Source organism: Sturnira hondurensis, unplaced genomic scaffold (assembly GCF_014824575.4).
Source record: "Sturnira hondurensis isolate 20B ecotype Veracruz unplaced genomic scaffold, ASM1482457v3 Scaffold0004136, whole genome shotgun sequence".
NCBI classification, from domain to species: Eukaryota; Metazoa; Chordata; class Mammalia; order Chiroptera; family Phyllostomidae; genus Sturnira; species Sturnira hondurensis.
The window spans coordinates 26,112,811-26,133,973 of NW_028076767.1; the positions used below are offsets into that span (position 1 = coordinate 26,112,811).

The 21,163-nt window shown below is 43.5% G+C and overlaps 1 protein-coding gene across 11 annotated transcripts in view; it reads right to left on the bottom strand.

The window, feature by feature from the left end:
- PTPRT (protein tyrosine phosphatase receptor type T) overlaps positions 1 to 21,163 on the bottom strand; it is a 945,487-nt gene that overhangs the window by 163,754 nt on the left and 760,570 nt on the right. For all 11 annotated transcript variants that reach the window (XM_037044094.1, XM_037044090.1, XM_037044092.1 and 8 more), the window contains one exon: positions 4,665 to 4,701. In XM_037044094.1, coding sequence (XP_036899989.1) covers positions 4,665 to 4,701 — 37 coding nt within the window. The remainder of the gene's footprint in view (positions 1 to 4,664; positions 4,702 to 21,163) is intronic.

A 21,163-nucleotide genomic window follows, 5' to 3' on the forward strand; every position in this document is an offset into this window, starting at 1 on the left:
CCGTTCCTGTGGGACTTGGGCCAGGAGTATGGCTTCTCCTGCAGTTTGAGGTTCTGAGTCAGCTGGCCTCCCAGGCCCCAACCTTGCTGTGGGTCTACCCAATCCCCAGTGCTGGTGGAGAGGGCGGGATGAGGGGGACACGAAGGCAAAGGTCTCCTGCACTGCACTAGTCCCAGTAACGCAGAGCCCTGCATGGTGGGCCAGGAACACACAGGCCAGGACGACATGGGACTCCTTCAGTCCCCAGGTTCTTCAGAAGCACTGATCACAAATATAACTGCACCACTGTCTGTTAAAGTTGTCCCCATGCTGTCTGTTTCCACACCAGACTGGACGCCTGGTGGGGACAGGAACCATGAAATCCTCAGTTCTTTTCAGGACGCCTGGCTCACGCATGCTCCATGAGTGAGCTGCCTATATTCAGGCAAGAATAGATATGGACAATAATAAAGACGTTTTCCCAAACACTCTGGAGTAAATAAAACGCTCTTATGTTTATACATATCATTTGATCTCATAACAAACTGGGTGGTACAGGCCTTGGTAACCTGGAGCTGGCTTGCTCCGGCTGGCTAGAGCCTGTTGTTAACTGTGCTGGTCCTTCCTCCCTCCCTCCCCCCTCCCTCCCTCCCCCCTCCCTCCCTCCCTCCCTCCCTCCCTCCCTTCCTTCCTTCCTTTTTTTGCCAGCCAGCTGTTTAACCACTCTAACTTGGAATTGGGCCTGGTGGGATATTTACACCTGCAGATCAACAAGGACAACAGATACGGGCTTTTCTTTTACAAAGAGCAGGTTTAAGGGCAAACCACTGGCAGCAGGTATGTTCGAAAGGTCCTATGAATGGGTAGATGGGGATCCCTTTGAATATGACGCCCCTGACTTTCGGAAAGATCAAGTGAGACCCTCAAGGTCTCTGAGCCTAGCTGCAGTGAGAGGCTGATTTCAACGCATTTGCTCATTTCAACCAACTCTGTGCCAGGGACCCCTGCCATGGCAACACGGGATTGGCATTAGTGGTTGGACTGAGCAGCCCTCATGGCTCCCCTCACAGGGAAGTTCTGGTCTCTTCCCCAGGAAGCCCAGCCTGGTTTGGCCCAGGACCTCGGTTGGATCAGCATCTGCCACTCCACTGTCACGTGGGGTCTGAGGAGGGTCCTGCTGCCACGGACTGGATCCTCTGCCGGGCGCAGCCTCACCAGCTCTGGAAGGAACAGGAGCCAGAGCTGGACCCCACTCTGGCAGGGCTGGGTCCTGCTCTTACACTGCTTTCAAAGCCGCTGGGGTGCCACTGTGAATGGGGAGCGGTCAGAGGCTCCGATGGGAACCACACAGACGCTGCCCCTAAGTGCATGGCCTCATGGTTCCTATCATGGGCGAACAGTGACCCCCCATCTCCGGCTCACATGTAGAAACCCTAGCCTCCAGGACCTCAGAATGTGACCTTACTTGGTGACGGGATCCTTACAGATGTAATTAGTTAGGAAGAGGTAAGACTGGAGTAGGATGGGCCCCAATCCAATATGACGAGTATCCTTATAAGCAGAACTCTGGACACAGAGATGCACAGGGAGACGACATATGAACATGAAGGCACAGATCGGGGTGATCCTTGTACAAGCCAAGGAACCCAAAGATGCCAGCAAACCACCAGAAGCCGGGGGGAGAGGCCCGGACCAGATCCTGCCCTCCCAGCCCAGATGAGGAAGCGACCCTGGCGCACCCTTCCCGTGGGACTTCCAGCCTCCAGCACTGTGAGGCAGTAAGTGTTGTTGTTTAGGCCCCTCAGTCTACGCTGCTTTGGTACAGCAGCCACAGAGAGTTAACCCAGGCCCCTCACTTTGCAACCCTCCAACCTGGGCAGCTTGGGTGACTAACAGTGTCATTACAGACAGATAGATGCAGGCTAGAGCGTCACCCTAGAGCCGCGTGCGGCACCTAACAGAAGATGCGCTGGGCAGGGGGTCGGGTCAGAATGACCCTGAAGGAGTGTTCAGAGCTGCTCTGTTCTGAGTGGCAGCTCCCCGACTTCTGTGAGACTCACACAGCTGACCAGACACTGTCTGGTGTCAGCAGGGTCAGGAACAGAAGATAAGTGAGTGGCTTTGTCACCAGAGCACTGGCCTCAAGCCTACATGTATGACCCCATTCCAGGGGCTGGAGGCCTGCCGGCAGACACAGGAGAAAGGTGGCACAGGGTCATAGAGGTGGCAGTCACAGCAGGAAGGTGGCACAGGGATAGAGAGGTGGAGGCAGCAGACGGCCTAGGAATCTGCCGCTGGGACCTCACATCTTCTGATGCCTGCGGGGTCCCCAGTATTGCATATTCCTTCATTAAAAAGAATAGTGCTTTCAGCAAACCCACTAAGAGGGAAATTTGATTCAGGAAAGGGATGGATCAAATATTGATTCGGGACCTTCAAATACAGACCCTGATACAAAGTCCCCATAGGCAGTGCCTGGGTTTAGTGGGCTCTGTCTGCCTTTAATGGACCCTGGGCGCTCCTACAGTCCCGCCAGGCACAGAGCAGACTCTAACCAAACCCAGGCTTGCCTTGCCTCCGTGGTCACCAGTGCCCTCTTGTCTGATAGGCGCTGAGCAGGGATCCTGCCCTGAGCTGCAGACAGGCATTCTGCCCCAACCAGCTCCCTGCCCCATTCCCAGTGCTGCCAGAGCCCTGCTTCTCTGAGCTGCAGTGCCCGTCCTTGGCGAACTGGAAAACCCGGGTGTGGCTGCTCGGAGCCACTTCTGACTCCTGACTCCCCTGAGCTCTGCCAGGGCCTGGCCAGCTGGGATCCCATCATTTCATACCTGAGTTCCTATCCCTTCACTCCTTACAGATTCACACGTTCCAATAACAAAGACTGTGACCTGGAAGTCAAACAAGGGGTGTCCTAAGGGTCTCTAAGGAGAGGCAGAGAGCTCTCCTGGATAGGTCTCTAAAAGCCACCCACTTCTCCTAGACCGGTAAGGTGACTCTGGAGAAGCACACACGCACAGTGGCTCCTGAATGTCCCAGGAAGTACAGTGTCAAATACTCTCTCCAAGCCCCCTTATGTACCTACTGCCTGTCTGGTCACATGTTCCTAACTCTAAGTTCAGAAGACAGGGTGCCACGAACTACTCGTTACGGGGCTTATGTCTCAGAGGGTGTCCTTAGAATCCCACACAGCCCACGGAGGGCACGTCTAGAGGTCAAAGGCTAGAGGGGAAGCATGGAGCATCCTACGTGAGGGTTTCTGTGGAAGCCCCCTTCCCTCTTCCTGCTGCCCATCGGAGCCGATGCCGCAGACACCCAGCCTGCTGTGCTGCCCACCGTCTCGTGCTCTGGGCTCTCCAATGGACGGCGCCCTTCCTCCTGGGTTACCCGCTGTCTTCGGTGGGAAAGTCTGTCAAGGAGGCCTGTGGTTTGTGCTACTTGTTTGCAGGCCTCCTCAGGAGAGGTATTTCATTTCTTTCTGTCCAGTAGCTTGAGTTCCCAAGAGGGAACACAACAGGGGACTCAGGACTTATGTGGAATGCGGGTGAGTTCTTGTCCCAAGGAGCCCTTCATGCTTCTGCCTTCTTCCTCCTGCATCTTCCCTGCTCTGCCCACCTGTTGGTCTGATTTTTCTCAAGGCCGTAAGGGTTATGCACGATAGGACGTGGCACGTGCTTTGCCAAATAACCATAGATAATTCCCCCCTCTCTCTCTCCCCCCAATCTGTGCCCCTGTCTCTCCCCACTGTATCTGTGTACATTTCCCTCTGTATGTGTGTGCACGCGTGTATATATGTTCACGTAGGTACATATACATACTTGGGTCATTGTTTTTCTCTATCCTTTATATCTATAACTTATTTTATACTTATATTTATAATTGTCATCTCCATGGAAGCCATCTATAAAACCACATATGCCATGAATAAATGCAGGGAGCAAAAAAGAGCTGCCCAATTTTGGTACGCTTATAGGAAAAGGATAGCTGTGAAAAATATCAATTCTATAACAAACAGGTAAACCTGGTTTCTAACCATTCAATGTTATAATAGGTTAAATAACAAAGCATTCATTGATTTTTGTTTTATAAAAAGAGTAATAAACACAAACATATACCGGTTGAAAGAGCCAGACAATTCAATTACAATTAGGAAAACAAAAAGTGGTGAGCCCGAACCACGTTGCCTTCGTTTTGGGGGTGAGTGTTGAAAATGCCGAGCATACAACAAAGCAGTGTTTCTTTTCTTGTTGTTAAAGGCATGGGCAGTAATCACCTCATTTTTGAAAGCCATGTGCAAATTGAATAAAGTACATAACCCAGAAGATACAGTTCATAAACATGCTTCGAAATTCTAACATAAACAAATATAAAAAATATATATATAGCAGGAGAATACTTGAGTAAATCTATAGTCACCTCTGATTAATGTACCACGCCATCCATCCCTCCCTCCCTCCATTGATCCGACAAGTGTGTTTTAAGCTCTCACTCTGCTTGAGGCACCGTGTTATTAATATATACGGTCAGGAACACATTGATAGCTAGATGAAAATGACTCCAATAAAAATAACAATTCTCTCCTGTTACGTTCGGTGACTGCTACCTCCACTCTCCCTGTGTGGTGCGAGGGAGAGCTACTTCAACAACTAAAGGGGGGGCCGAAGACAGACAAGAACACGCCAACCTACCTTTCGTAGCCAGGCGGACACAGTTGATCTTTGTTTCCTGTGAATGACAGAAGTGAGACTCAAGTTAACTAGGTGAGGGTTTGGTTCGATATATAAAGAAAAAAACACATGCATAGTTGCATATATATGCATTCATGCATTTCTATTGTTTATGATAATTTTACATTTGTTCTTTCCATGTTTGCCCCCTTGGAATTACCTTGTAATTCTATTTCTTTATTCCTTTCCGGGCTAGGTATATCTTTGTTCCTTTCACTTCCTGGCTCCCATTACCCCATAAGCTTCTTCCCCAGACAAAATTACTTTATAAACATATCAGATACTGTCCAGCAGCAAACAGCTTTAACGGTAACACTAAGTGGGTACATTGTGGCATGCAGTGAGCTTCATTTGGTTGCATGGCTTCCTGAGAGAACCCGTGGGTTGGGAGATGGTACCAGGAGCATAGATTAACTCATGGGTTAGCAACTGCCACTGAGGGCTTCCTTGGGAAATTCTGTTACAGGTAAATTATGCATCTATATGCACAGCCTGAAACAGACACTTGGCAATGGCCCTATTGGTATGAATGTGTAAGAATTGAACTCTAAAGTTCATGTTCAAAAAAATCACTTTGGCCCTGAGATGCCCAGTGGACCTCACAGTTGTGTGGGTTTGTGTGGCTGTAGAATCTTTGCAGAGTGAACTGTCTAGTGACGGTTGGCTCCCCCCCTGCGGACGAGATCCACAACTCTGTGATGTTGCTGGGCAGGAAGTCGAGTTCCAGAAGATAACTAGTTTAGCCTATTTCATTAGGATATCTTTCAGGAAGTCCTGGGGCAAATTGAAAATTCCTGCTAAGTTATGTCCCCAGTAATAGTCTGAATGTAGTATAACAGTAAAAAAAAAGACAAAGACGGCAATGCGTGAGTCTTGGGAACATGATGTCTTGCTTGTGCTCATTCATAAGGAGCCATTGCTTCTTGAAAGCACTTATATTAGTCAGGATAGAAAAGCTTAGGCAAATATAACAAAACCATGAACTTCAGTGGCTAGAGACAGTAAGGCTTAGTTTCCATTTACACTACACGTCCAATGTAGGTGTGTGGCTGGATCTGGGGGAGCGTAGTGTGGCTGTGGGAGATTCTCATCATCGTAGTCACCCAGAGACCAAGGCTGGTACCTCCACTTTAACACAGGCTTTGGTGTTCACTGAGTCAGGAGAAGAGAATGCTGAAGAGTCTGGATTCACATGGAACACCCTGCATCTGAAGCAACACTTTTGCCTTAACTCAGGTTTCATTGGCTAGAAACAGTCAGGTGGCCACGCCCGACTCCAGTGAGGTTACTGGAGGCCTCCACGCACCCAGAAGTAGAGAAGAAATGATAACGTCTGCAGCAGACTCCATGTTACATACACACGCCTCTGCATGCTGGAAATTGTCACTGCTACTAAACCCCAGTGGGACTCCTTGATGGTCTTGCTTCTGTTCCCCAAACCACAGAAAGTCTGCCTTTGCTTGCATAGCAAAGATGTCTGGATATTGGGAGCTGGTTTTCAGTTCATTAACATTCTTATTCTTCAACAAATTCTCATAGGATGAGAGTTCAAGGCTTTTGAATCATCCTATCCACTCATCCTAGGATGGCCTCCGGTTTGCCCCTCTTAGTGAGAAAGGACTAGAACATGAAGCAACAGTCCACTTGGGGTCTTGTCAATACGTGACAAGCCAGAGAGTCAATGTCTCTTTCCACTTTCTACTTTCCTTACTTTTACTGGGCTTCTCTTAGTATAGCCAACATCTCAGTTTTTAATTGATCACAGTTCATCAAACCCAAGTTTTGATTTCAAACCCAAGTTTTAATTGAAACCCAAGTACAGGGTCATACACACTACTGACTTCCGTCTTTGTTGACTCATCTGATTACTACAGCCTATCATCATATTTTCCACGATCTGCAAGTTACTGGACATCAGTTTTCTCAAACGTCATTCAGGCTACTAATACACGCAGTAACTTAGGAAATGCAGGGTTAGAGCTCCGTGGCATGTCCTAGAACAGCATCCTTCTTCCAGCTTGGCGTTCGTCTGTTCATCAGAATCTTTGGGTGGTTATCTAACTAATTACTCATCTTCCCAACTGCTCATTCACTCTCATGCTGATGCTGTGTTTTTCCACAAAATAGCTTGAGAATAGGATCAAGTTGGCTTCAGACCTGGATGGTGTACTGCACGGCTCCTGTCTATCAGCCCAAGAACTCTCTTAAGAAGGTTGGGTTGGCATGACTTGTTCTTTGGAACAAGTGTTTCATTTCCTCTCTACTTTTTACACTGAAAGCATTTCCTTTTAAAATAAATAATTGTTTTATTTCATAAATGGAAAATGTAGAGTTGTGAAAAGAATATGACACATTAAAGTTCAAATATATAAAGTATTCTTTTGAGGTGTTCATATGGCATTTGAAGTATGCTATGTTTTGAGAAGAAGGTACTTTTAAAGAGCGCATTTAGAAGATGGAAAAAAAAGGAAAAATGACTGAAAAAATATACAAATCAAGTGGAATCCTCTCAATGTAATGCCAGAGAAGCTTTTGTGGCAAATGAATTAAAACTTTCAAAAGATAAGAAAAGTGAGCAGATTGGGGTTTTTTTTGTTTGTTTGTTTTCATGTTTGGAGAAAAACCAAATTTCTTCAAATTCTCACTTTTGTTCTTTGGGTTACAAGGTCAGTGAGCTGAAGCCCAAGATAGTTAGAGAGAGAGAACTGAGAAAAACCTGCAGCGGCCCTGCAGAGCCACAGAGATTTCACCAGGAAATTGTGCCAAACGGGAGAGGTGCCAAGAGACTAGAGATGGACGGAAGGACCTCCCACCTTATATTCCTACAAATGGGAAAGATTCTGCAAATACTATATCAGAAAACTTGCCAATTCTGGGCACTAGAGCTGCAGGCAAGGGCCTGATGAGGCCAATACTGTTGGGGGTAATTTGTAACCACAGCAGCTAAACTTTAAAGATAATCAATCTAATCTCTTTACCTTCAAGAATCAATTCTCAGTGAATCACCTTTATATGCAGAGGTGTTGGTTCTGGTGTTTTTATAAACGTGGCCATGAAGAGGGCCATGCCTGTCCAGCCCCACAGGCATGATGAAGACAGGCATGAGGCCTAGCCACACAGTGGCCGTAACGAAGCTAATTACAGGACTACGTAATTACATGGAATAGTAAGAAAATAAGGAAAGAAAAGTACAATTTCTATGACAACTATCATGCAAATATAAGGATTTTAAAAATAAGTCCTGAAGGAAATAAACTAAATCTTAAAAATGGTCACACAATTAATTTGAAGTATAACATGTATGTAGACAAGTTTAATGACCTTAAACATGGCTTGCTGAAATTCTCACAGGTAAACACACATCGATGACCAGCACCCAGATCTAAACACCCAACAGCGTCTGCATCTCAGAAGTCTTATTCACCCTCTCTCTGGGTAGCTTCGCCCCTGCAAAGGTGAACACTAGCCTGCTTTCCATGGGAATATTCTCTTTAAGCTGCGTCACATCAGAGGAAATCCTGAGTAGCTCAATGGTTCATTCTACTCACCGCCTTCTCTTCCCTGGGGGATCATCTGTGAGAACTTTCTTATTAGAATCGTCTCCCCTTCCACAGCTGATGCATGAACTTGGGCATTCCCCATCACCACCTTCTCCACCCCACATCTGTTAAAATCTGTTTTCTATAATGTAGGGTGCGTGTCTGATTATGCATCACTTTCCCTGGCTCTCACAACCATGGAACTGACATGTACCCTTTCTTCCAAGTTCCTGAAATCTTGAGTTCCATAACCAATTTATCTTTGTTCGTTAGAAATAGGTACAGAGTGACAAAGCCATGAGTCACTCACTCTCTTGAGCTTCTGGGTGACTGAACTGTTAGCAAGAAAATTGGGAACACGCTGGGAACTTCACATCCTATTGTGTGGGAAGTCTGGTCGGTGCACCCAAGCCAAAGGTCCCCAATCAGTTTGGTAAACAGGAAATTAGTACTTACTTTCCTGTTTAGATTGCATAAGGCTTTGGAATGAGCAGAACCACTTCATATTTTCTGTTCCGTCTCTGCAGTACAATCCAATTTCATTTCTCCATCATTTTAAATCACTCGTATCCCACTTCCCACTCCAGACTTGCAAATCTGCACACAGGCATATATCCCCTGGGGCAGAATAGAATATCCTCACTATTGTGCTTCTGTTGAGATCTGCTTCTACTCAAGGTGCTGACAGTGCTGGGCAATATTGAGCAAGTCAGCGTCCCTCTCTGTGGCTCAATTTCCCCATCAATCAAATGGTGGAGAAAGGAATGGAGAAGACCACTCAGGCAGAGTAGGAAGGATATTGTGGGGTTGCTCCAAGCTCTCCCATGTTGAGTCTGGTTTCAGCCACTGTGAGTACGCCTGCTCTTTCAGTACCCTGTCCTCACGCAGCACGCAAACGTTATTTTTCTAATATTTGTGACATTAGATAACTATTCTCACTCCATATCACCCCACTGCACAAAAATAGCTCCCTTTCTCTTTTTAAGTAAGCTCCCACCTATTTTATTTTTTCATAATGTCTCACACCTATACCACCTGACCTACTTACACCCGCATTTGACACTAGGCCAAGTCTGATCCATCCCTTAATCCATCCATCCACCCACCCTTTAACTATTTACTGAAATTATAGGATGTATCTCTAATTGCAGGTCTTTTAGTAGCTGCTAAAAGATTAAGTTTTATTGCCAATCTGATCAAGAATCCCTAGATACCTGTGTAAATCATAAGATTCTTACTTTACTTCCCTGCTTAATAGGATGGGGATTTAGCCCTGATCTCATAGTATTCACTTACCTGAACTCATGCCTTTTTCTTCCCTAAGACAGAGCTGGCTCAGTTAATATGGGATTTAGCCTTGACCTCATAGTCTCTCCACAGTTTTCCAATTGCTTTGGCTTTTGCCTGAATTTTCCTCTAAGACTGGGCTTGGATCCCCACTTAATTCTTTATCCATTTACCTAGCAAATCAATAGATCTTTATTAGGAAAATCATTATTGATCATATTGATCATGACTGAATGATCAGTATGTGCTAGATATTGTGCTGGGCACTGGTGATACAAGAATGAGCAAAACAAACGTGCTCCTCGTGGGGAATGCAAAGAGCGACTTTCTAATATTTGTGACAGTGATTAGATAAACATTCTCATCAATCAATATCTAATTTCAAGTTGCAATCAACACTATGACAGAGAAGTAATAGGCGTTATATATGTATAAAGAATATGGCATAGAGTGTGGAAGAGCAGGAAGATGGCCAAGTACCTTGAGCGGGGACCATTTAACCTGAGACCTGAAAGCTGAGTGGGAGTGAGATACAGGAAGCACCAGGAGAGGGTGTTTCCGTTCAGGAGCGGGTCTGGAGAGGCCTGGAAGTGGGGAAATTCATGGTGCAGTCAGAGACGCACATCAGCCAGGTGTGGTGCGGTTGTACCATCATGAAGTATTGGAGAATGATGTGAGATGAAGCTAGAGACGTACCCTTTAGACTATAGAATATTGGTTTATGTTTTAAGAACAGGAAGCCATCAAAGAGTGATGAGCCCGAAGAATAAAAAAGGTCAGAGTTACATTTCCAAATGTAGGACCTTTTGTATGGAAAATAAACATGAGGTCAGGGAAACCAGTTGGTGGGAAGAGTGTGGTAGTGCAGTCTAGCTGAGTGACGGGGGTGGTTCGGGTCGGGATAGTGACTGCAGAGATCTTGCCTCAACCTTCCTTACCCTGGAAAGCATATTTTGGCCCTGCTTCACTCCAGAGACTTCCCATCACCCCAGCTCATGCTTATGGATCAGTCTGTACTTCGGGTGTGACACCTCTTGGGTCCTCAGTCTAGCCTCCTTGCACCCCAATGCCACTCAACCCTCTTCCAAAATCCACAAAATCTACAACCTCAACATAATTAAAATACAGAGACACCTCAAAAATTCATAGTCCCTGTTAGCAAAAAAAAAACAAAAAAAACCCAAAACAAAAAACTACCATAGCTGAATGAACTATTTCTAAGGCTCTCAACACAGCCTTTGTGGATGGAAAGCAAGAGCTGTATTAAAAAAAGAACAACGTAAAAATAGATCACACAGGATAGGGTGTCAGACTGATGAAAGAGTAAGTTCCTATGTGTGAAAAATCTGAAAGAGAATCTCAGTAATTAAGGCAACAAATATGTGACGGGGACTTGGAAGCCCACATCCAAGGTGGTAAGTCTTCAACGGGTATCCTTGGGAGACTGGATGGTGAAAGGGAAAAGAGGCAAAAGGGGGGACTTCAAGACCCTATAACTCAAACGAGAATGACTATGGCAACAACAAGTCAGAGGACACACAACGACCCATCTCCCATGGCACAGAAACCTCAGTCCTTCACTAACAAACCATTCTTCTCTCTCAGAATAGTGTGTTTTTGAACCAGGAATCTGGTGAGTCACAATGAATTTATAAAAGCTAAACTGAATTGATGAAACAATACAAAGAGCAACTATATGAAGAAAACAAGAAATAAAAATAAAACCATCCCAACTGATAAAATCCACACATGAAGAAAACAATGACAAACCGAAGAAAAGGGTAACGTCACACTCGAAACTAAATTAAATGTCCTCAAACAACTCTGAATTAGAAATGCAAAGATTAAAAACTGAAATGTGTAAAAAATCAGTAAAAAAAAAAAGAGACATGGAGTTGGTTGAACTAAGGAAAGAAGGAAAGAAAAAAAGAATGACTTGAGAAATGAAGATTAAATGACAAGGTGTCCAAAGGAAAGTTTAACAAGGGGCACTGGAGGAAGAGAAAAGTTAACCCCAAATGTAACAAGGATCAGTGAAAAAGTGACTTAAAGGGAAGATGAAGAAGATCCTATATTTATATATATATATTTGAAGTATATATACTTTAAATCCCTGAGAATACAGATTAAGTGATTGGATAGGTCAAAATTTATAACAATAATCCAAGAAAACTTTCTGGAATGACAAGACAACCCGAGCCTACATATTGAAAGGACCCAAAGACCTGAAAGATCAAGTCCAAGATTCTAGTAAAACTAATTGGAAAAAAATGTTCTCAAGAACTCCAGGCAAAATGGTCAAATAATTCACAAGAGTCAGAGGATGAGCCTGTCATGAGACATCTTGGAAACAATATACAAGGCCAGGAAACATGAGTCGGCATTTCTAAGAAACTCAAAGAAAGAAATTAGGAACCAAGGATTTCATAGCTAGCCACGTGTCTTTCCAATCTCAAAGCTAAGGAAACATAACTATGAATATTCAATAGCTCAGAGAATACTGTGCTCATGAGTCTTTCTTTGGGAATACCCTGAAGGATACGCTTCATTCCACAAGGAATGATAGGAAAGCTTCATTCCATAATAGGAAACTTCAACAAAAAGACCACCTATATGTATTTAATCAATTTAACTATAAATCTAAGACTAAATTAAGGTAGGGACACCACTGAAAGCGGAATAAATAAATGTTATATTTTATTATACTGTAGAAAGAGTGCAAGTTAAAAAGTGAAAGGAGAAGAAACAGGGAAGCAGGTGAGTAGAATAAGTCCATCGATTGCTGTGTAGGCAACAGGTAAACATCCACGGATACCGCCCAAAACTGACAAACCAGTGATGTCTGCAAGACGGCAGAATGAGAGTTAGTAGATACATTGAAAAAGGTAAGAAAGAGTGGCAATTTACCCACATCGGCCCAGGGTTTCTTTTATGGGGGGAGTTGGACACATAGAGAGTGCCCAGCTTCCCCAGCTCTGCAGGAGGGTGCCCGAGAGGAACATGCTTTTCTTGTCCCAACCAGAACTCAGAGGCAATCAGCAGGGTGGAACAGTCTGGGGCAGTGAGGAGCAGGGCAAAGAAAGTGTGGTGTATAAATAACTACGGAGCTTTGAAAAGAATGCTTTGCTATGTGCAAAAACGGGATGAACCTGGGGGACACTGTACTGAATGAAGTGAGTCAGACACAGGAAAACAAGCCCAGCACGGTCTCACTCCCATGTGGCACCTGAAAGTCAGACTCTTGAAAGCAGAGAGTAGAAGAGGTAGATGTTGGAGGCTAGAGGGTGGAGGAGATAAGAAGATGCTGCTCCAAGAGTTCCGCAGGATGCAGAAGTTCTGGAGATTTGTACAATTCTGTATTTTATTCTTGCAAGTTGCTAAGAGAATAGATCTTAAGTGTTCTTACTACATACAAGGACAGGTAGATGAGGGGACAAATATGTTAGTTCATGGGATCATGGTAATCATCTTACAATGGACACGTCTATCAACACATCCTGTTGTACATCCTCAATACACAGAATTCTATTTGTTAATTATACCTCAGCATGCGGGGGAAAATGCTGACAAAATAGATATGATAAGGTTAAGTAAGAGAGGATTAAAGGTATTAAAAGGTATAAGCACAATGATAACTACTAGAACAAAAAGGCAAACTTTGTAAATATTAAAAGAAATTTTAAAGTGAAAGAGGAAGAAAGACACCCCAGCATGTATTATGAAATTAGTTCAGTAAATCATGACATAAAGAACTTAGGACAGGGTTGGGACCAAATATATCAGTCATATCAACAAATGGAATGGGCTTAATTTATATAATTAAGTGGCAAAGATTTCAAATCGTCTCATAGAACAAGACCTAACTTTCTGCTCTATAGAGAGGTCGCAGCTAATACAAAGTAATTCCAAAAGGCAACAGCAAGAGAATGGGAGAAACAAAAAATGGCAAATGGAACAAAAATGCAGCTGTGATGATCCTGATGTCAGACAAAGTAAAACACCATCTAAAAAGCATTAAACACAAGAAAGGACACATCTCAGTGCTGGAACCCACAATTACTAAGAAACATAACATCCACGAATAGAGATGAGCCCAAACCCACAACAATCCCCTCTATGAAGTAGAAACTACAGGAGATGCAAGATAATAATGAGAAAACCACTGCCAGTGTAGTTTGCATTAAGTGGAAAAAAATAGGCAAAGGCGCAGAAGAGCTGGAAGAATTAAGCAGATCTTGTAGATTTGTATCAGACCCTCCAGCTTGCTAAGGGAGGAAAACCTTTTTCTTACGAGCTTATGAAACAGTCACAAAAATTGACCATAGATTAGCTAATTAAGAAAGCATTGTTCTGTCCCATAAAGTAAAAATATTGTAAGCAACATTCTACGATTATAAGGCAATAAAATGAGAAATCATTGAGAAGATTTCAAAAACCAAACAGATCCTTTCACTTGGAAATACACAAAATAATTTTTTGACCAATTCCTAGGTGAAGGGAAAAGTTATAAACGAAAATTTAAATATTTTAAAATAAAATATAATGAAAACTACATATCAAAATCTACGGAAAACACTTAAAGCAGTGACTAAATGAAAGTATACTAATAAAATGAAAAATAACTTAATTAACTTAATTTCCAGCACAAAAATACATAAAAGGAACAAAAATAAATGATCCCCCACAAAACGCACAAAAGGGAATAATAAAGGCAAGAGCAGAAGTTACAGAAGCAGAGAAGATAAAAAGAGTAAAAAAAGGAAAAAGAGAGGAAGGGCCAGTCTACAAAATAAGAAATGACAAGGGGAAAAGGGGGGTGTTGTAGACCGCCCCTCCTGGTCCAGGAATTGTATCTTGACCCCTTGTGGCTAAGGGTGAGGAATGACCTCTGGAATTCGAGCTGCAGGAGACAAAGCTTGTCTCTGGTAGCAAATGCTGCCTCAGTTTCCTCTCCCTGTCCCCAAAGTTTGGTCGGAAGTCAATGACAGGTAAGACCCCTCACAGCGGGGGGCAACCTAAGCCAGACTCAATCACTTGGGAGGCCTTCATGGAAGGACCTGGGGGGGTGGGGCTGCAACAAAGAGGGAGCAATGGACTCTCGTCCTCTGGCTTGGACATAGCCTCAGTCCCCATGTCCTCTGGGAGAAGCACTTCCTGGCTCTAGTCCACTTAAGCCTGAAAACCTGATGGGGAGGGGTACAGCTCCTTGCCTTGCTAGAGCATGTCCTGGGGAAAAATCTGGCATCACAGAGACTTCCTGATAAGCCTGTGAAATCTGCTCTGCTAAGAGTGCTTTCATTCATATGTTAAGGGTTCGAGCAAGAAACCCTAAAACTGTTCCTGACAGACTCTGACTCATAGTTAGCCCTCAGATTTCTTTGAAATGTTATCTACTGTTTGACCCTTGCCGCCCTGTATTCCTGTGTATTACAACCCAATAAAAGCTCTTAGAGGAAGGGGCTCAAGGCCTTTTCCCCTGAGAAACTGGCCACTGCTCATGGCCTTTTTCCTCTGGGAAAATCGCCACTTTTCCTCCCTAAGCAGATCACATCATGTCTCAGTCATATTTACTCTCATCCGTGGTGGCTGGGGGGACTTGCGAGGAAAGTTGCCTCCCACGGGGTGGGGGGGGGGTGGATCTATTTATTGAAAAATAAAAATTTTCTGAAAAATGAGACTAGTTTTCAAGTTTCTGGAAATAATTTTTAAAAGCTAAATGGAATTGGTAAATTTCTAGGAACCTATATCTTATAATAAAAATGGATTCTATTAAGAATATAAACTTAAGCCCTGGCTGGTGTAGCTCAGTGGATTGAGCACGGGCCTGCGACTCAGACGATCGCGGTTCAATTCCCAGTCAGGGCACATGCCTGGGTTGCAGGCCAGTTCCCTGCAGGCCAGTTCCCAGCAGGGGACGCACAAAAAAAAAAAGGCAACCACACATTGTTGTTCCTCTCCCTCTCTCCTTCCCTTCCCCTCTAAAGATAAATAAATAAAATCTTAAAAAAAAAAGAATATAAACTTAAATGTTCTAATTCCACAGGAGAAATAAAGATATGGAGGAACCATCCCCTAAACAAACAACAAACAAACAAACAAAACCACACCCAGATGTCTTCACGGCGGCGGGGTGCTTCCTACCAGAGCTTTACAGACAAGACAGTAGTAACATACACTGTCCAACATCATGGAAAACGAAGAAAAACTTCCTAATTTTTAAAATGAAACCAGCATAACATTAACACCTAAACTTGGTAAAGACAATGCAAAGGAGGGGGATTATAAATTAATTTGCCTTCTGAATGTGTAAAACTGTTGCATATTAATAACATTAGTGAAGAGAGTCCCATGCTGCATTAAGAAAATGAAATGCATTTAGTGGAATGCATTCTAGAAATGGAAGGTTGGTTCAATGTTAAGAAATCCCTTCTCATCCTGCTACCTATGAGTCTGTCTCTATTTTGTTTGTTAGTTCAGTTTGTGAAGGATGACAGCTCGGGCGAAGGGGGGGTGGGTTTGGGTAGGAGATGGAAGGACTGAGCAAAAAAGAAAAAGTACTCATGGACACGGGCCACAGTGCGGTGATTGTAGCGGGGAGTAGGGTATAAGGGGCCTAAATGGTAATGAAAAAATACAATGCAAATTATTAATTAAAAATATCCATTCTTATACCATATTAATAGATCAGAGGCAAACATTATGTTATCACTATTCATGCAGAAAAAGCATTTGACACAATTTAACAGCCATGCCTGGTTTTAAACAAAATCCAAGAAAGTAGGAATTGATGCACACTCTCCTAACACAGTAAAACTACGTCTTGGTCCTCAAACCAGCATCTTATTGAGTGGGACTCTGGGAAAGGCAGCACCACCGAGACCAAGAACAGGAGTAGGATGTCCTTCCTGTCCATGACTGCGTTATACTGTACTGGGAGGGGACGCCAGTGCAGCTGGATAAAAAAAAATCAATTAGAGGCATGCACATTGGAAGATAAACTTAACACCAGCTCTCTTTGCAGATGAGGTAACAGTATTTCTGCAAATCCCCGGAGAGTCACTCATACAAGGTAGCAGGATGTAAAATTAATATACAAAGTGAACAGTATCCATATAATCAGGGCAGAGGATGTCTTGGCAGCAAATCTCGTTTACAATGGCCACAAAGATTAAATACTTCGTAATAAACTTGAAACCTATGGAAGAAAACTTTACAACCCCCTGAAAGACACAGATGCAGACTCGAAGAAACAGCAGAAAGACATCCTCTGTTCTCAGGTAATTCAACATCTTAAAAGATGTCAGTCCACCCTAATTAATGTATAAATTTAACCCAATTCCAGGCTTGTTATGGAGCTGCATAAGTTGGCACTAAAGCTTATATGAAGAATGAACGAGCAAGAAGCATGAAACCATGGGAGAGAAAACCCAGGTCCGAAGACTGGCCCTATCAGATCCTGAAGCACGGAGCCTCCGTAACTACCACAGTGTGGCGCTAGAGAGTAAAGAGGCAAACGGTGGAATGGGATGCAAAATTCAGACAAAGACCCGAGAACACACAAAAACTTAGAACAGAAAAGTGGCATCTCCGATTTGGGGGGCAAAGGTGAACTTTTTAATAAATATTAGCACCTTCAATAGACATTTGGGAAAAATATATTAGTACATTACTAGGTACATACTTTATACCACATAGAAAAATAAATACCAAATGTCAAAAAATTAAATGTAAAAAATTAAACTATACAAGTTCTAGAAGCACACACGAGAAAATTCCTTTATTATCTTGGTGTAAAAAAAAGGCTTTTCCACTGTGACTCAAAATCTCAGTGAAATAAAGGAAAAAAATTGAAGCATTTGACTCCCCCCCTTTTTTTTGGTGTGGCAAAAACACTACAAGAGAAGCCTAAAAAATGCAACACATATCACAAATAAAGAATTAATATCCCTGATATATAAATAGCCTTTAAAAATTGAGGGGATAGTGGTAAATATCTTGATAGAAAATCGGGCAAAAGACATACACAAATAATTCATGTTTTCAAAATAATAACTCAACTTGAATTATTATTTTTATATAGTATTTCATATATTTAAAAAATCTAAATTTATGAAAAGATGTTGACTTCACTTTAATAAGAAAAAGGGAATTAAAACTACACTGAGATAGTTTCTTATGCATAACCTTGCTCAAAACTGAAGCTAGACCACACCAACTCTTGGTGCAGCTGTAGAGAAAGTCTGAAGCATCCCTGAGGGTAATGCAAATTAATTCAACCCTTAAGACAGGGAATTTAAGTCCTGGCTGGTGTAGCTCAGTGGATTGAGCATGGGCCTGTGAACCACACAATCACCGTTCAATTCCCAGTCAGGGCGCATGCCTGGGTTGCAGGCCAGTCCCCAGCAGGGGACTCATGAGAGGCAACCATACATTGATATTTCTCTCCTTCTCTCCTTCCCTTCCCCTCTAAAGATAAATAAATAAAATCTTTAAAAAGAGAAAGGGAATTTAGAAATATCTATGAAGACTACATATTTGTCCACCTTTTGATCCAACTCCCCTCCTGTAGGAAGTACCCCAACACACCTACAACAATACAAAAACACATATATCTACAATCCTTTATTGGAGAAATGTTTGTGACTGGAAAATATTTTAAACAATCTACACATCCACACATGAGAATGATGAAGATATATTTGCATAATAGGACACTGTGTAGCTATAAAAAGTGAGGAAGACTATAGACTCCACCAAAAAAACCTGCTCGACCTAATAAATGAATTTGGCAAAGCAGCAGGATACAAAGTCAATGTCCGGAAATCAAAGGTATTTTTGTATATCAACGATGAAACAGCAGAAGCAGAAATCAAGAAGAAAAATCCTATTTGGTGTAGCAACAAGAAAAAGAAAACACTTAGGAATAAACCTAACCAAGGAAGTAAAAGACCTGTATTCAGAAAAACTACACAACACTGAAGAAAGATGCCAAGGAAGACACAAACAAATGGAAACATACTGTGTTCATGGATTGAAAGAATTAACATAATCAAAGTGTCCATACTACCCAAAGCAGTTTACAGATTCAATGCAATACCTATTAAAGGACCAATGGCATAGTTCACAGACATAGAACAAACACTTCAAAAATTTATGCGGAACCACAAATGAGCCCGAGTAGCAATTCTGAGAAAGAGGAACAAAGCAGGAGAAGTCAACAATCGCTGATACCAAACTGTATTACAAGGCCACTGAATTCCAAACAGCCTGGTAGTGGCATAACAGCAGACACTGGCACTTCTTCCCAAGGTATCACGGAGTTCCCAACCTTTGGGTGCTACCCAGGGGCTCCGTTTGTAGGACATGCCACGTCCTCTCTCCCATTTGTCTGCATGGGAAACACCCACTGATTTTTCAATATTCAGCTCACACGTTACTGTTTCCATGAGACTTCTGCTAAGCACCGCCTCGCCCCGTCCACTCCCAGGCTTCCAGCTGTACAGTGGGCATTCCCCCAGTGTGATTCCCGTTCCACTTCATTGTACTTATTTGCTTTCATAGCTGTCTTTTCCGCTGGACTCTGGGCTCCCAGAGAGCAGGAACTATATGTTATGTATCTGTGTTTCCCCCCCACTGACTCAGAACAAGCCCTTAATAAATGACTGTTGGATTGTATCAGCATTGTTGTCATCCTCATCACCATCACCATTGCCTGGGGCAGCACGTCCCCACTCTGGACTGGAGTTGCTTTTTCTGCCAACAGAAGGAAACTGCACAATCTATAAGCTCCCTTTCAAAACGACATTTTAGGCTTGCCATCCCACAGCACCAGGCGTCTGAGGCACCAGAACTGTTGCACAAATCATCCGCTAATTGGGATGTCAGAAGTGTGGTTCTTCTGAAGCTGGTGGGGAGAGGCTCAGACCTGCACCGGGCACTGGCGACCTCCAGGTCTCAACCAGCCTCAGCCAGAGCGGCCCTGCGGGTCTCCCTGCACCCCTCACACCTGACCTTAATCACCCCTGCTCCCTGGGAGCGATCCTTGGAGCCGTAATTACTAATGGATGTTTGTAAAGTTTTTGAAATTCTCAGGTGACAGATGTAATCAAAGGCCAATTTATTATGATAATTGCTATTAGGACAGCTCCTCATTATTGGTTGACGTTGATGGTGGGGCCAGCAGGTGTTGGAAAATTAAGGGGGAGATGGAGGCTGATGACGTCTGGAGAGAGATGTGATGTATGGGGGCGTGGGGGTCTCCTAGGGACTCCTGCTGGTTTCCGCCAAGCCAGGTTCCACTTGCGGGGCGGGGCGGGGGGGGGGGGTGCAGGGAGACCCGCAGGTCCCCACTGGCTGAGGCCTGGTGAGACCTGGAGCAGANGCATGGGCCTGTGAACCACACAATCACCGTTCAATTCCCAGTCAGGGGGCATGCCTGGGTTGCAGGCCAGTTCCCAGCAGGGGACTCATGAGAGGCAACCATACATTGATATTTCTCTCCTTCTCTCCTTCCCTTCCCCTCTAAAGATAAATAAATAAAATCTTTAAAAAGAGAAAGGGAATTTAGAAATATCTATGAAGACTACATATTTGTCCACCTTTTGATCCAACTCCCCTCCTGTAGGAAGTACCCCAACACACCTACAACAATACAAAAACACATATATCTACAATCCTTTATTGGAGAAATGTTTGTGACTGGAAAATATTTTAAACAATCTACACATCCACACATGAGAATGATGAAGATATATTTGCATAATAGGACACTGTGTAGCTATACAAAGTGAGGAAGACTATAGACTCCACCAAAAAAAACCTGCTCGACCTAATAAATGAATTTGGCAAAGCAGCAGGATACAAAGTCAATGTCCAGAAATCAAAGGTATTTTTGTATATCAACGATGAAACAGCAGAAGCAGAAATCAAGAAAAAAAATCCTATTTGGTGTAGCAACAAGAAAAAGAAAATACTTAGTAATAAACCTAACCAAGGAAGTAAAAGACCTGTATTCAGAAACACTACACAGCACTGAAGAAAGATACCAAGGAAGACACAAACAAATGGAAACATATACCGTGTTCATGGATTGGAAGAAGTAACATCATCAAAGTGTCCCTACTCCCCAAAGGAATTTACAGATTCAATGCAATACCTATTAAAGGACCAATGGCATAGTTCACAGACATAGAACAAACACTTCAAAAATTTATGCGGAACCACAAATGAGCCCGACTAGCAATTCTGAGAAAGAGGAACAAAGCAGGAGAAGTCACAATCGCTGATACCAAACTGTATTACAAGGCCACTGAATTCCAAACAGCCTGGTAGTGGCATAACAGCAGACACCGGTCCTTCTTCCCAAGGTATCACGGAGTTCCCAACCTTCGGGTGCTACCCAGGGGCTCCGTTTGTAGGACATGCCACGTCCTCTCTCCCATTGTCTGCATGGGAAACACCCGCTGATTTTTCAATATTCAGCTCACACGTTACTGTTTCCATGAGACTTCTGCTAAGCACCGCCTCGCCCTGTCCACCCCCAGGCTTCCAGCTGTACAGTGGGCATTCCCCCAGTGTGATTCCCGTTCCACTTCATTGAACTTATTTGCTTTCATAGCTGTCTTTTCCGCTGGA